The 15,967-nt window shown below is 35.4% G+C and overlaps 1 protein-coding gene and 1 non-coding gene across 2 annotated transcripts in view; both read right to left on the bottom strand.

Moving 5' to 3' along the window:
• Positions 1-6,593: 6,593 nt before the first annotated feature.
• The window catches only part of LOC116107450 (protein PRD1-like), a 48,494-nt gene continuing 39,120 nt past the window's right edge, over positions 6,594-15,967 (bottom strand). Inside the window, 4 exon segments of the mRNA XM_031393722.1 lie at positions 6,594-6,828; positions 7,005-7,673; positions 7,742-8,022; positions 8,098-8,797. Coding sequence (XP_031249582.1) covers positions 6,627-6,828; positions 7,005-7,673; positions 7,742-8,022; positions 8,098-8,797 — 1,852 coding nt within the window. The 3' untranslated portion in view covers positions 6,594-6,626.
• Positions 10,804-10,910, bottom strand: LOC116107549. The gene has a single exon (XR_004124480.1). It is a non-coding gene; the product is annotated as a small nucleolar RNA R71 (small nucleolar RNA).

Raw genomic sequence — 15,967 nt, 5'->3', positions numbered from 1 at the left:
ACATATGCTGCGTCTCGTAAATTTTCACTTAATGTGTCTAAACCATTTTCTAAACCCACTAATTTACTTCTAGGATCAAATATGACAACTAAACAAAAAAGAGAAGGAATGAGTTTCCGATATTTTTTAAATTTTAATTCCACTGCCTCTATTGGTCCTGCAAAAATTTCATTATTTCTGTTTTTTTAAATAAATCTAATTTTTTTTATAATTATATGTATTAGCAATGGACTAGTAGAATAATACACACTAGACAGTTTTAAAGTGGATTGATAAAAGATTTTAAGAAAAGAATTAAATTTTTGAGCTTTATGCTAATCATTGTTTACCAAATAATGAGGACTCCTATTATTTGCTACAAAATAACTAATTAAATTTGCATAAGGTAAACATGAATCAAGAATTAAATAAGTACTATTCCATCTAACATGCATGTCTAATGCAAAAGTTCTAGGAAACAAATTTGATTTTATACAAACATCTTCAAATTTAGCATTTTTTTCTATTACTACTAGTAATCCAAGCTAAAGAATCCCTAATTCTATCAATAATATTTCTAATTTTTTTTATACCATTTTTCACAATTAAATTAATAATGTGATATGCACAACGTTGGTGAAAAATATTCAAATTATCATAAAAAGGAAAATTTATTTTAAAAAAAATCTATTGTTAGCACTTGCATTATCTAAAGTTAAACTTATCACTTTGTGAACAATATCATAATCTTCTAAGACTTCAACACTTTTATCATAAATTTGTTGACCATTATGATCCATATCCATTAATCTAAATCCCAATAAAGATTTATTTAATTTATATTCGTTATCAAAATAACGATTAGTCACACAAATATAATCTTGTTTAATTCTACCACTCCAAATATCGGCGGTTAGAGCTATACTAACATGATAACTATGTATTTTATTTCTTAATTCTAATTTCATTTTTCCAAACAATTTTATTAAATCATTTCTAGTTGCAATTTTAGAATAAGTTTTAAATTCTGAAAAAAATAAATTTTTAATAAATCTTTCAAAATATTTATCTTCAACTATATTAATAGGTTGATCAGTTGTAGCAATATATAAAGCTAATTGTTCCCTATATACATCAAAATTGTAACGCCAAGTAGTACCAATACTAGTTATTTGAGTTTGATTGGTTTCTCTATTTCCATGATGATTTATATGTTTACTAGCATGCTTTCTTAAAGTACTGGTACCATTACCTCTATCAGCTTTATAAATATTTCCAAAATATTTGCATCTTGCTTTCTTCACTTTTACTTCATTTTTTGTCTCGTAAAACTTTTCGAAATGCACCTAAACGTCTAATGTGTGCCTGTCATTGGTTCCTACTGCAGTTGATGAACTCGCTTCTACTTGAGATAGAGTTGGACGAGGATGATGATTACGAGAACAATCTCTAGAACCATCGAGAACTGTAGCAGCATGGGGAGGAAAGGGGGGAATATTATGAGGTGTATCAGATTCTAAGAATGGGAAAACAAGACTGTTTGAATCTACTGCAGTTACGTTAGTAAATTCAGGGAGACTAGGATAACTTTCTTCATCATCCAAATTGATGGGATGGAAATATCTATCTATTCTAGTTAAAAAAAAAAAAAAATAGATATAAAAGAATTAAAAAAGGAGAATTGGAATTTGGAAATATGAATTGAAAATTGCAAAAACTAATAAAAATTAAAATGAGAGCAAAATGAGCAAATTGACAACAAAGAGATTGAGAGATTTCAATATAGAAAATAAGAGAATAAGAGAATTTGAGATGTGAGGAAATATGAGAAGTTTAGGCCTATTTATAGAAAAAAAGAGGAAAAGAAAATGACAATAAAAGCCCCTCCAATTGCTATAAAACGACTATATTTGAAGAGTAAAATGAGTTTTTGCAAAAAAAAAAAATATTTAATTTATTTATTTTTTATTTGGTGGTTGCAAACTCGTGGGTCAACTTGACAGGTTGGCCATTGGGCTGCCAACGGCCAACACCCTCAACTGGGCAGGTTGGACGAATTTAAAAAAATAAAAATAAAAACAACCCACCAAGTCGCCGGGTTGCCCTACGAAGGCCTAGCCCGCCCGACGGGGGAAACTTAGGTCTGGTTGCCCACCCTTTAGGAGGGCCGGGTTAGGGTTGACCCGCCTAACCCGACCCATTTGTTCCACCTTTAATTCTATATTAGAATGCGTATTTTGGAACATTAAAAAAATAATATACAACACAGTCTCACTGTTTTAAGACCTGGACTAAAGGACAACCTGTTCTATTACTCGAGTCACGGGTTGTAACGCCCAACATGGAGGTACATGATTTAATTTATGGTTTTATAGCCCTTAATTAATTTTTGTTAAAGTGATTTTAAGAGAATATGAAGAAAATGACTTAAACTTGCATTAAGGGTAAAATGTTCTTTTCACTCAAAATTAGTTGAAAAAGTGGGGAGTGAAAAGAAATAGAATTTCATAGAGAATGCATTAAAAATGAGGACATTATGGTAATTGACTAAGGGACATAGATGGAATTTTCAAGAAAGAGTAAGGGCAAAATGGGAAAGTGTGTTTATAAACTAAAATGTTAAGGGTTTGAAACCCTTATTTTTTTCATTCCACCCCCACACTCCTCCCCTATTTTCTCTCAAATTTTCATTCAATCCTCCAAGGATTTTGAGGGCTTTTGAGTGGTTTTTCATAGGGTTTTGATTTTAGGCTTCAAGAGGTAAGGATTCTTGCTCTTTATCTATGTTTTATTTGTGTAAAAGTTGAGTTCTTATGAAGTTTATGCTTAGGGTTAAGAGAAGATTTGAATCCAACAAGAGTAGAGAGCTTAGGAGAGACTACTCAAGCATAAGGTAAGTAAATTCCACTCAAAAATCCAATTTAAGTTAAAGTTTAAGAAAATCAAGTGAGTAGAGATTTCTTTTAAATATGCATATGTTATGATTATTGAGAAATTGAGATAAGATGGATGATTAGTTATGCTTGTTGTTGGATATACTTGAATATGAGGAGTGTATGTGATGGTTTGATGATGGGTTGAAATTGAAAGAATTGGAGAAACTTTTAGGAGTGTTTTTGCCGTGTAGGTATGGTGATGTTACAAGAGAGTTTTTCTCTCAATTTGGATGGTTTAAGAAACAAATAGAATGATAATTACATTAGGGTTTGCTTATGCACAAGTATTGTTTGATGAAATGCCTAAGAGAAGTATGAGTTGAGTGGAAACCTTAATTTTATGCAACATTGCATATGTACATTTCATAAGTGTATTTAAGTAATAAATTTTAAGCATGAGCCATCGATATGCATATAATTGTGTATGTGTAGAAACTTAAGAAAGAATAAAGACTAAAGACTAAAGAATAAAGAAAGAAAGAATAAAACATTCTAAGAATAAAGAGAAAGAAAGAATAAACATTAAAGAATTAAAGAAAGAAAAAGTGTTAAAGAAGAGAAAAGAATAGGTTGGTGTGATGGGGAACCGTGAGTGTTAAGAAGAAATTCCAACATACACGTCACCTTAATTGAGTGGCATAAGAAGAAGAAGAATTTGTACGGTCCGCAAGAGTGCATATAGATGAGGACTGTACTCACTCACACGACCAAGGTTCCGAATCCATACATCAACCGAGTCCGATCGGCAAAGAATAAGAAAAGAAAGAATTAGAAAGAATGAGAAAGCTTGAACAAGCAAAGAAAAGAAAAGAAACAAGAAAGAAAAGAGAAGCTTGGGCAAGGAAGACAAGAAGAGAAAAGAAAATCATAGAAAGAACAAGAAAAGAATAGAAAAGAAAAGAAAAGAATAGAAAAGAAAAGAAAAGAAATAGAAAAGAAATAGAAAGAAGCAATAAAATGCATTTTTTTATGCATTATTGCATATGCATTTCATTTATGTATATTCCCATGAATTTTATTATGGTTCGAAAGAATAGAAGAGTAACAAGAAGACAAAGAATAGAAGGAGTAAGAAAGAAAGAAACAGAGAGAATTAGAAAGAAAGAAAAGGACATTGAGAATTAGAAACAGAGAAAGAAAGAAGGAGAGAATTAATAAAGGAAAGAATCAAAGAAGAAGAAAAGTTAAGGGATTTACTTATTGAGCATTTTTATGCTCACCTCGTTGTTTTTTCATGTTTTTATAGGAAATAGGTGAGCAACAGTCGGAAGGACGTCGACAAGTGGAGAGAATTGGCAATACTGTCCACCGTTGCTAAGTTTTTGTACTTGTTATTTTGATATATGTAAAGAATTATATTTTGTATGTAAAGAAAAATTTGGGCCCAACTATTTTCATATGCTAATTATGTATGTTTTCATAGTATATGTTATAAAATATACTATTAGAAAGAAGTCATTACACGGGTCCACCAACCAGAGGACAACCTGTTCTATTACCCGAGTCACGGGTCCACCGATCCAACCGATTGGACTGATCGGTTGGGCCACTGATGTCATCATGCTAACATCAACATTGCAAAAAAAAAAAAAAAAAAAAAAAAATCCAGATTTTTGAATAAGTTTCAAATTTTCAATAACAACTTAATTACTACTCCAACATGATTCAAATTCAATAACAATCCCAACATGATTTAACAGCAATCCCAATATGATGTTTTCATCCATTACAAATTAAATGACAAAATATTAAAAAGATAGTCACATAATAATTAATAACAAAACATTAGGTGCAAGTGTTTTTTCTTTGACCACTCTCCATGTTGATTGAGCTTCACACACTTGGATCCACACCCTCAATAACATGTCCCCATGCTATATCAGTCCTACCTCTACCGAGATGATGACATTGTCTGTTTTTAATCTTTATCTACCTAACACACAAGCAATAACAATAATAATTTAGAATATACTTGGCATATTAAAACGCCAACATATTATGGACGCATTCAAGGAGGCTTTACAATAGCCTATAAAATGAAAAACGTATCATTTGTGAGATGATACAAAAGCAATAAGCACGTAACTATAATATCTAGAGTTACCAAATAGTGGTAAACCACAAAACTCACACACAACTTCTTGATTCAGCTTAAACAAAAACAAAAACAATAACAAGTAGGTAAACTAAGCCACAATGATCTGGATGTTACTATGTAACTTATAAAGGGCATAAATTATTGGTTTGTTATTATAACAAAGGCTATGCATTTGCATAGCAATAAGAATTTGCTACAAATAGAAAGGAAAAAAGATGCCAATTAAATTCGACAGATACGATTCCTTTATATATAAAACTTGTTCAATATACAATCTTATATGTTATAGCTCCACCAAAAATTTATAATTGACAAAAACTTTTGTAGATTATAAGATGCTTGAAATGTGGAAACAAAATGCTATTCCAAAAGGCACCTTGACTTTTAAGCATTATATCTTAATTCTCAGGTTTGGGCAAATCTGGGTTATTCAACCCAAGGGAGAAAACACAAATAATCTGAGTACCTTCAAATTATCTTCCAAAATTCAAGTAAAATAATTCTGCAACTTCCAATCAAATAATCAAAAGAAAACTTCCAAATATGGAGGATTTTGCCAAAAAAAGAAAAAAAATCTATTTCCAATCAAATAAACCAAGCATTATAATCAAAACAAAACTTCCAATCAAATAATCAAAACAAAACTTTCAAATCCAGAGAAAGAGAATCAAATAAACCAAATGTAACCTGTTTTTAAGCTTCTACTCAAATAAACCAACTCACCCCAAAGAGAACCAAACCAAACCCAAACTTCCAAATCAAAACAAAACTTCCAATTTAGAAAAAGAGACTCAAAACAAAGACAAATAACAAAACTTCCAACGGAAATACCGTTACAAAGCTCAAGTGAGGGAGAGAGGCATCCCTGTCGTCAATTTCGAGCAAGGGAGGTGTCGTCGTTGTCAATTTCCAACGAGGGAGGGAGCCGTTGTCATCGATTTTAGAGAGTGGAGTTGAGATTGAGACAATGGTTGTGATTTCAGACTTTAGAGAGTGGAGTTGATTGAGATTGAGTGGCGATTTCAGAGAGTGGCTAAGATTTTAGAGGTGCTTTTGCGTAGAGAAACTGAAAAAAGAATAGATTTAAGGCTTTTTTTACTTTTGAAATACTGAACCGGTTTACCATGCGGTCCGGTTGGACCGGGCGGGTTTCACTATTCATCCAATTAAATAGCGATTTGAAATGGGTTTTTGAGTATAATTAGGTTTTATATTAACTCGGACCGAACACACGACCGGGTCCCAATCGAACCGATTGGACTGGCCGGTCTGGTCTAGCTTTTAAAATAGTACAAGGTCTCCTCAACGGCAAAGAATAAAAGAATGTCATACAAAGCATTACTTAATTGATATTAAAAATAACTAACTTTAACTTTTAACCCAAGACTAATAGATTACTTTGAATTAAGGGCTAAGCATTTGTGTAAAAGATTTGAGTTATAATAACCTAAACAAAAAATTGTATGCGACAATAAATGCATATATTTTCCTCTTTTGTGTTATACCTCAAGATGAGGATTTTGATAGATGAAGGCAAATCCTTTTAGGGAAACTAAGCCTCAAATTTATGAGGACCAAATTTTGATTAAAGAATAACATTTTTCTAGCTATCATCATGACCTAAAGAAGGTTTCGAGTTCTTCTAACAATCTCATATCTCCATTTTCTGATTTCATAGACAATTGAGATGACATTAAGTGAATGAGATACACACGTACTTCTCTCAAATCGTGCACTGCGGTGAACTTCTTCTCTGCATGTTCATCCCAGCTGTCTTCTTGAGTACTGTTGCTATACATGTATTTTCTGCACGCCAGCAATATCAAATGGAAACTGAAACTCATAATCTTTCTTTTTATATACTGATAAAAGAAACCATAGAACAAGGAAATAGGAAACCACTGTCTGTTATTAAATATGCAAAATGATTTTATTTGATTGTCAAAATGAAGGGAGCAAAAGCACATGATAAAGAACGAAAAACTGTTACCCGCAGCACATGATTGAGACTAGCAATTTGATCTGCCTTAAAGAAATCGGAAATAAGTAATTCTCGAAATAAAAGCACCATGTCACTGTTGACTTTCCTAGCCCCTAGGTTTCCAATTATGCCAGATATGCAGGAATCATCAAACACAGTTCTTAACCACAAAGGAATATTGTCAAGTTTTGGCAATGCAACAGCTACATGCACTGCAGGCTTGTGATGATTAAAGAAAGATTTCGATGCTAAACATGGAGCAGCCAAAGACAATGCCATCTCTTCTACAATCAGCCTGTACCAATAATTCTTGGCAATCATTCTCTTCTCCTGCAAATCCAGGTTTTCCCACCCTAACACCATTGATACGCAGAGTCCACAGTTCATAACCACCCTGATGTCACTAAAAAAAACAAGGCCTTCTAACACAGCCATTATGGACATTAGGAAACCTGTGGAGCAATTAAGCTCCTTATGTTCTCTACTTTTCTGGTATGATAATCTGGTGAACAATTCCAAAAGACAATATGAAGAGACAAGCTTGACTGAAGGGGACCCAAAATGCATCAGCCTGCACAAATCATGGCAATGGATGCTGACTGCGGTGAGTGATTGCTATGAGTTCAATGGACCAACAAAATTTTGCCATTCCACGGGGCCTGGTAAAGCAGCATGTAAACTAAGGCAACAGAGAAGTTAGATTTTATCGCTTGGAATCATACAGGTGCATCGATGAAGGGTGCTTACCTTCTTAAATAGAAATAGTATAGTAGAAGCACAAATATTAGACTTTCTCCTATGTTTGCTCCCTCATCATAATCAGTCAACGCTGGTCCTTTTGAAAAAGCAGTGTCAATGGTGCTATTGATAGTACTGACCAAGGAAGTATTTAGAACAATTGTTTTTGAAGCTTCTACAAGAGCATTGTTTGTGTAATGGTGCAAAATTAAGGAAAGAATGCCTATAACTATTAGATTTTCATGAGTCCAGCCATGCACAGCCACTGTGGAGACCAAGCAGTCAATTAACTACAAAGTGAGAGAAGTCGAGTCAATTCCCTTAATTGTGATCATACTAAAATAAGACAGAGTTAAGACAATTACCTTTATAGTTACTGCTACCGAGGCTTCATTGTCAGAGAGTACTTTAGGGTGCACTGAGCGTAAAATGTTAAATGTTACAATTGAAATTGCCATAAATGTCTGTAGCGAATAGTGGTCTGATTTGTAATAAAGTGCACGGATTGCATTGCCTATGCCATGCAAACATAATTGATCTGAAGTAGCTGGAAAGATGTCAATAGCTTTTTCCATGAAATTTACTACTACTACTATGTCATGCTTGTGGCCTTCTTGCTCTACAAGCTCTATCAATAAGCTAACCAGAATGGCAGCTACATGGTTATCTCCTGCTGCTACCAACTCTACAATCACCTTTTCATTAATAGTCTGACTACCATGGACAACAACATCCATTCCATAGCTTCTGCAGAACTTTAGGATTTGGTATGACAATGGCTTGCTAATTTTCTCTTGTTGGAACAACCACCTCAATGATGATGAGTGGCTCACTGCAGAAGGCAAATCCCTTTCATTTTCAGTCACTAAATAGAACAGGATCCTCTCAGCTTCTAGACTGTAGGGGATCTGGTAGCTTTTGCCGGCAAAATTCCTAAAGAAAAAACCATAAAGATTCACCAGCCACATCATGGTTGATAAATCAGCAGCTCCACACTGAAAGTTACTTTTATCAACAAGAATGTATTGCTCTAAAGAAGCTAAAACTGACGTCTCAACTGCAAGTCTGAATAAGAAGGTTGATAATCCTAGGATTATACTATTTTATCTAGGCTTTTTGGCTGGATTTTGGATACTTCTTATTTCATTTTCGCCTGAATTGCAACTTAATTGCATATATTTTATGTTTCAGGCCAAAACGTGCAATTAGAGCAAATAATGAGTGGAATTGAGTTTCTGGACCCAGAAGCAAGCGAATCTCAGGATTCGGGGAAGTTTTGAAGCGGATTTGAAGCACTATGAAGCTTGTTCCTATTGGAGAGCACCAAAGATTGAAGATTCAAGCAAGGAAGCAAGCGGAGGGCAGTTCCGTAATTTCAAAATTGTTCAGAAAATTTTGCCGCGGCGATAAACTCTCAGGACAGATTAAGAATTTTAAACCAACTTGTTGCCGCGGCGAAGTCTACAAGTTTCAGTTTTTCAAAACTGTACGTTTTATTTTTAGGCGAAAGTTTTAGGTTTTTTTTGGACCGACTATATAATTGAGACTTAGCCATTTTTGAAAGGGTTCGACATTTTTCGGAGAAGGAAGAGAAGTTTGGAGATTGAACTCTTTGGATTCATCAAATAGGGAAGATTTTTGTTCTCTTTTCTTTATTCCAACATGTTGAATGCATTGTTTACTGTTTTTATTTCAATTTGTGTTAATTTTAGTATGAACTAACTCACTTTTGGGTTAGGGTTTTGATGTAATTGGGATTTTTTTATGTTTAATCAATAAATTGATGTTGCTTTTACATTTTATTGCATGGATTGTGTGATTAATCTTGTTATTATTGAAATTACTTGTTGAAAATGATGAGAATGAGAAGTGAATCATGTATTAGCTTATTAGGGTAATTGACATTGTTATATTGAAAACTAGAGATAGGTTTGAGAATCAATGAAATCAATTTAGGATTCCATTTAGCTTAACGAACTTGGAACTATTAACCTTCAATTTGTTGGGTGCGGAAGCTTAATAGGGAAAAGTAGGAAAACATAGCCCGAGAAGGTATGTTTTACACATTAAGGAGTCCGATTTATAATCCGTACATGTGAGTGTAGAAGTAGCATACTTGTAGTTAATTCATAAAATCCTAGTGAAGTCAAAACCCTGACCGTTTGTTTTAATTGATATTTCTCTTAAATTAATCTTGCTGTTATTAATTAGTTTTAAGTTATGTAGTAAATTTTGTTTTTACTTTAGCTTAATTTTCTCCCGCAAATCCAAACATCTTTCGGTTTCTCCAACTTGATAAAAAACTAGGCAAATCAGTGCTTAACAAACAATCTTCGTGGGAACGATATTCTACTTATCACTTTTTTACTTTTTGTGACTAGTGCACTTGCTCCACATTGCATATTGTAACTTCAACGCATTAAGTTTTTGGCACCGTTGCCGGGGATAGATTTTGTGTTAACATTGAACTTTTCTTGTGTTAGCTAGATTGGAGTTTGATTTTAGTTTTAATTGTTTTCTAGTTTAATTTTGCTATTCTTTTTTGTTAGCTTGTGATCTCACACTTTCTTTCTTTCTGTGTAGTTTATGCGAAAAGCTAGATGTCATCCAGTGGTTCCTATCAATTTAGAGATTGAAAGAATCGCAAGAAGGCTTAGCAGAGAAAGAAGAGAACGAGAAGCCATAGTCATCGAGATGGTAGAAAACAGAAATTAAGGGAATTTTTAGTACCCACGGTTGATGGCAGTGGTCCAAGTATAACTAGGCCACCAGTGCAAGCCAACAACTTTGAAATAAAGTTAGCAATTATCCAGATGATCCAACAGTCGGTACAATTTAAGGGAGATCTGAAGGAAGATCCAAATTCACACATTGCAAACTTCTTGGAGATCTGCGTTACCTTCAAATCAAACGGAGTGTTAGATGACGCCAACAGATTAATATTGTTTCCTTTTTCATTAAGGGATAAAGCAAAGAGATGGTTAATGGCACTACCACCAGGAACAATCATAACCTGGAATGAATTGGCACAGAAATTCCTTACTAAATACTTCCCTCTAGAGAAATCTGCAAAGATGAGAAATGATATCACATTGTTTCTACAGGAAGAGATTGAATCACTTTATGAAGCTTGGGAAAGATATAAGGAACTACTGAGAAAGTGTCCACACCATGGTTTTTCAGTTTGGATGCAAGTCCAAACGTTCTATAATGGGTTGATGGTTAATATGGAAACGATGGTGGATGCAACATCTGGAGGAGCATTGCAAAACAAGATACTTGAAGAAGCTTATGAGTTGCTTAAAGTCCTGGCAAGTAACAACTATCAGAGACCCAATGAGAGAATGCAGATGAAGAAGTCTATGGGTATTCATGAAGTTGATGCTTACACGGCAATTTCAGCCCAACTTACAGCACTTCAGAAGCAATTAGGAGGTATGCAAGTGAATTCTATTCAAACACCTCAACTGACATGTGATTTTTGTGGAGGTAATCATGCGAGCAATGAATGTCAAGTGGCGGAACACCTTCGCTTCAGCTTCATCATCATCGGAACAAGTCAACTACTTGGTAGGGAATCAAAGACAACATAACAATCCTTTCTCTAACACGTACAATCTTGGTTGGAGAAATCATCCAAACTTGTCTTAGGGCAATCAGAATCAGCAAAAATAACCAATGGAATCAAAGAACAGTGCCAAACAATCAAGTGGGGGTGAATAATCAACCAGCGGATCAAAGATTTTCAAAATTGGAGGATATGTTCGAGAAATTCATGCAAGAGACCACAAGTTCCATGAGTGAGACGAGGGCAAATTTGAGAAACCAAGGGGCATCCATTCGAAACTTGGAGGTACAGGTGGGGCAGTTAGTAGAAAAACTGAATGACCGACCACAAGGTTCCCTACCAAGCAACACAGTGACAAATCCACGTGAATAAGCGAATGCAATAACTCTACGGAGTGGAATAATCTTGGAAGAGGTGGAACAAACAGGGAAAGAAGAGAGCCCACCAAAAGACAAGGAAGATTCTGATGAGGAAGTCGACGAAGAGATCATTATTGAAGAGAAACCAACAAGTCCCAGGGAAGATGAACCAAAGAGGGAAGAGAGGTAAAGGCAAAAGAAAGAAAAATTGCCATTTCCCAAGATACCACCAGAGTTGGCACATCACACCGCTCATATGCCTTTTCCTTAGAGGCTTAGAAAGAAAAATCAGGATAAGCAGTTTATAAAATTCATTGAGATATTTAAAAAACTGCAAATTAACATTCCTTTTGCAGATGCTTTGCAATAGATGCCAAGCTACGCAAAATTCCTCAAGGAAATTCTGTCAAATAAAAGGATGTTGGAAGAGGAGGAAATAGTGATGCTTACGGAGCAGTGCAGTGCCATTCTATAGAAGAAGCTACCACCGAAACTTAAGGATCCAAGGAGTTTCACTATCCCTTGTGTTATAGGAGATATTACATTTGATAGAGTTTTATGTGATCTAGATGCAAGCATAAATCTAATGCCTTTTTCTGTTTTCAGGAGACTAGGGATTGTTGAAGTGAAACCAACGACCATATCTTTACAGCTTGCAGATAGATCCATCAAGCATCCGAGGGGCATAGTTGAAGATGTATTGGTCAAGATGGATAAATTCATCTTTCCAGCAGACTTTGTTGTGTTGGATATGGAAGAGGACAAAGAAATGCCTCTCATTTTGGGGCGACTATTTCTTGCCACCGGAAGAGGCCTAATTGATGTGCAAGAAGGAAAATTGCTTTTAAGGGTCCAAGATGAAATGGTGACATTCAATGATTTTGAGGCCATGAAGTTTCCATCAGAGTTAGATTCTTGCTTTAGTGTAGACTTGGTGGACAGACTAGTAGCAGATGTTATTAAAGAGAACACCTCTCAACTACCTTTAGAAGCTTGCATTGCCCAATAAAAAATAATAGAGGTAGATGAGCCAGCGAAGAATGAGTGTGCTAGACTTTTGGAAGCACTTCAGCCAATTAATGCAAGCTAAGATCCAAAATTTGAAGAGTTTGAAATCGAAAAAGAGAAGGAAAAGGCAAGAACGGAAGAACCTCCAAAACTTGAACTGAAGCCTTTACCTTCTCAACTCAAATATATGTATCTTGGTGAATCAGAAACCTTTCCAGTGATCATTAATGCAAGGCTGAGTAAAGTAGAGGAAGAGTAGTTGATTCGGGTGTTAAGGGAGCACAAATCAGCAATTGGATGGACCATATCGGATATTAGGGGTATCTCTCCATCTTTTTGTATGCACAAGATACTCATGGAAGATGATGTCAAGCCTAGGGTGCAACCACAACGGAGATTGAATCCTTCAATGAAGGAAGTGGTGAAACTTTTAGATGCGGGCATAATTTACCCTATTTCAGATAGTCTATGGGTGAGCTCGGTGCAAGTGGTTCCAAAGAAATGAGGTATCACGGTAATTAAGAATGACAACAATGAATTGATACCAACTAGGACAGTCACGGGTTAGAGAGTGTGCATTGATTATAGGAAACTGAATGAAGTGACAAGGAATGATCATTTTCCACTTTTTTTCATCGATCAAATGTTGGAAAAATTGGTAGGGCATGCTTATTATTGGTTCTTGGATGGTTTTTTAGGTTATAATCAGATTGCTATTACTCTTGAAGATTAAGAGAATACGTTATTCACTTGTCCTTATGGCACCTTTGCATATAGAAGGATGCCTTTTGAGTTGTGCAATGCACTGGCCACATTCCAACGACGCATGATGTCAATTTTTGGTGACATGGTGGAGTGGTTCATAGAAGTCTTCATGGATGACTTCTCTGTTTTCGGTTCTTCTTTTGATAATTGCTTGTCTAATCTCTCATTTGTTTTGAAGCGATGCCAAGATACAAATTTGGTGCTTAACTGGGAGAAATGTCACTTCATGGTTCAGGAAGGAATAGTACTCAGTCACTGAATTTCAAAGGACGACATCAAAGTGGATCGAGTCAAAACGGAAGTGATTGAGAAGCTGCTACCACTTGCAAATGTTAAGGCAGTCCGTAGTTTTTTGGGGCATGCGGGGTTCTATAGACGGTTTATCAAGGATTTCTCTAAAATCTTTAAACCCCTTTGCAATTTACTGATTAAGGATGTCTCTTTTGATTTTGATGATGAATGCATGGATGCTTTTCAAACTCTTAAGAATTTATTAGTATCTGTATCCATTATTGTCGTTCCCGATTGGGAATTATCTTTTGAATTGATGTGTGATGCTAGTGATTTTGCATTAGGAGTAGTTTTAGGACAAAGGAAGAACAAAGTTTTGCATGTAATTCAGTACGCTAGCAAGACACTAACCGATGCACCGTTGAATTACACCACTACTGAAAAAGAGTTGTATAGCCGTTGTTTTTGCATTTGACAAATTTCGTTCCTATTTGCTAGGTGCTAGGGTGATAGTCTACATGGATCATTAAGCACTCAAGCATCTGTTGGCAAAGCAAGAAGTAAAACCAAGGCTGATAAGATGATCCTACTACTGCAAGAGTTTGAATTAGAGATCTGAGACAAAAAGGGGTCAGAAAATGTAGTGGCAGATCATCTATCAAGGATTGAACGACCAAACCAGGGAAGTGAAGAGGAAACTCAAATCAAGGAGACCTTCCCAGATGAGAAATTGATGAGAGTTGAGGAAGCACCTTGGTATGCAGATATTGCAAATTATTTATCATCGAGAGAAAACCAAAAAGAATAAAAATACAAAAAAAAAAAAAAATTTTAAAAAAAATAAAAATTTAATTAAAGGAAAAAAAAATTATAAAAAAAAAATAAAAAAAAAAAAAAAAAAAAAAGAAAAACCCGGAAGAGGAGATGGAGAGTATTTTAAGGCATTGCCATGAGAAGGAAGTGGGTGGTCATTTTGGAGGAACTAGGACAGTAGCCAAGGTCCTTCAATATGGATTTTATTGGTCGACCCTATTCAAGGATGCCTTCCGGGTAGTTCAGGGATGTGATCAATGTCAACGGAGTGGAAATATTTCAAGGAGAGAGGAGATGCCATTGAATAACATTCTGGTTATTGAACTGTTTGATGTGTGGGGAATTGACTTCATGGGTCCGTTTCCAAATTCTTATGGAAATATGTACATCTTGGTGGTTGTGGACTATGTATCGAAATGGGTGGAAGCAGTTGCATTACCATCCAATGATGCCAGAGTGGTGGTTAACTTTGTGAGGAAGAACATTTTCTCAAGATTTGGAGTACCACTGGCAATCATTAGTGCTGGGGGATCTCATTTTTGTATTAGGCAACTTGATGCTCTTTTGGGAAAATATGGAGTGAAACATAGAGTGGCCACACCATACCACCCTCAGACCAACGGGCAAGTGGAACTGTCGAACAGAGAGCTGAAAAGAATTTTAGAGAAGACAGTTAACGCGTCTAGGAAGGATTGGTCACGAAAGTTAGATGATGCATTATGGGCATACCGCACTGCATTCAAGACTCCAATTGGTATGTCTCCATTTAGGTTGGTATATGGGAAGGCATGTCACTTGCCGGTGGAACTCGAACACAAGGCATATTGGGCAGTCAAGCAGCTAAACATGGATTTACAAGCTACTGGGGAGGAAAGGATGCTGAAATTGAATGAACTTGATGAGTTTTGTCATGAAGCGTATGAGAATGCTCGGATTTACAAAGAAAAGACCAAGATGTGGCATGACAAGCATATCACAAAGAAAAACTTTGAAGTGGGTCAGAAAGTTTTGTTGTACAATTCTAGACTTAGGCTTTTTCTTGGAAAACTTAAGTCTAGATGGTCCGGACCCTTCATAGTTACCGAAGTCTACCCATACGGGGCTGTGGAGATTTCACATGAAGAAAAGGGGACATTTAAGGTCAATGGACAGCAGTTGACGCGATACATTGATGGGGCGATGAGTTGCAAGTCACTACCCGTCAAACTCGACATCTCGGAATGAGGACTTGAGAAAGTCGAGCTTCCGACTATAAACAAGCGTTTCTTGGGAGGCAACCTAAGTGTTCTCAATTTTTGTTTGTTGTTTTGAATGTGTTTGTATGTTTTATGAAATAGGAAATAGTTTAATTTCTTTTGTTTTTGGTGTTTCAGGTGAATGATCACGAAGTGGAAAAATTTGGCATTCTCTAGATTTTTGCCACGACATTGTACACACTGCCGAAAATTGGATTAAGGGAATTCTAGGTTTCGCTGCGGTGAAGAAATTTCT

The sequence above is a fragment of the Pistacia vera genome, unplaced genomic scaffold, assembly GCF_008641045.1.
Source record: "Pistacia vera cultivar Batoury unplaced genomic scaffold, PisVer_v2 Contig539, whole genome shotgun sequence".
Lineage (NCBI taxonomy): Eukaryota > Viridiplantae > Streptophyta > Magnoliopsida > Sapindales > Anacardiaceae > Pistacia > Pistacia vera.
This window is presented reverse-complemented; position numbering and strand designations above follow the sequence as displayed.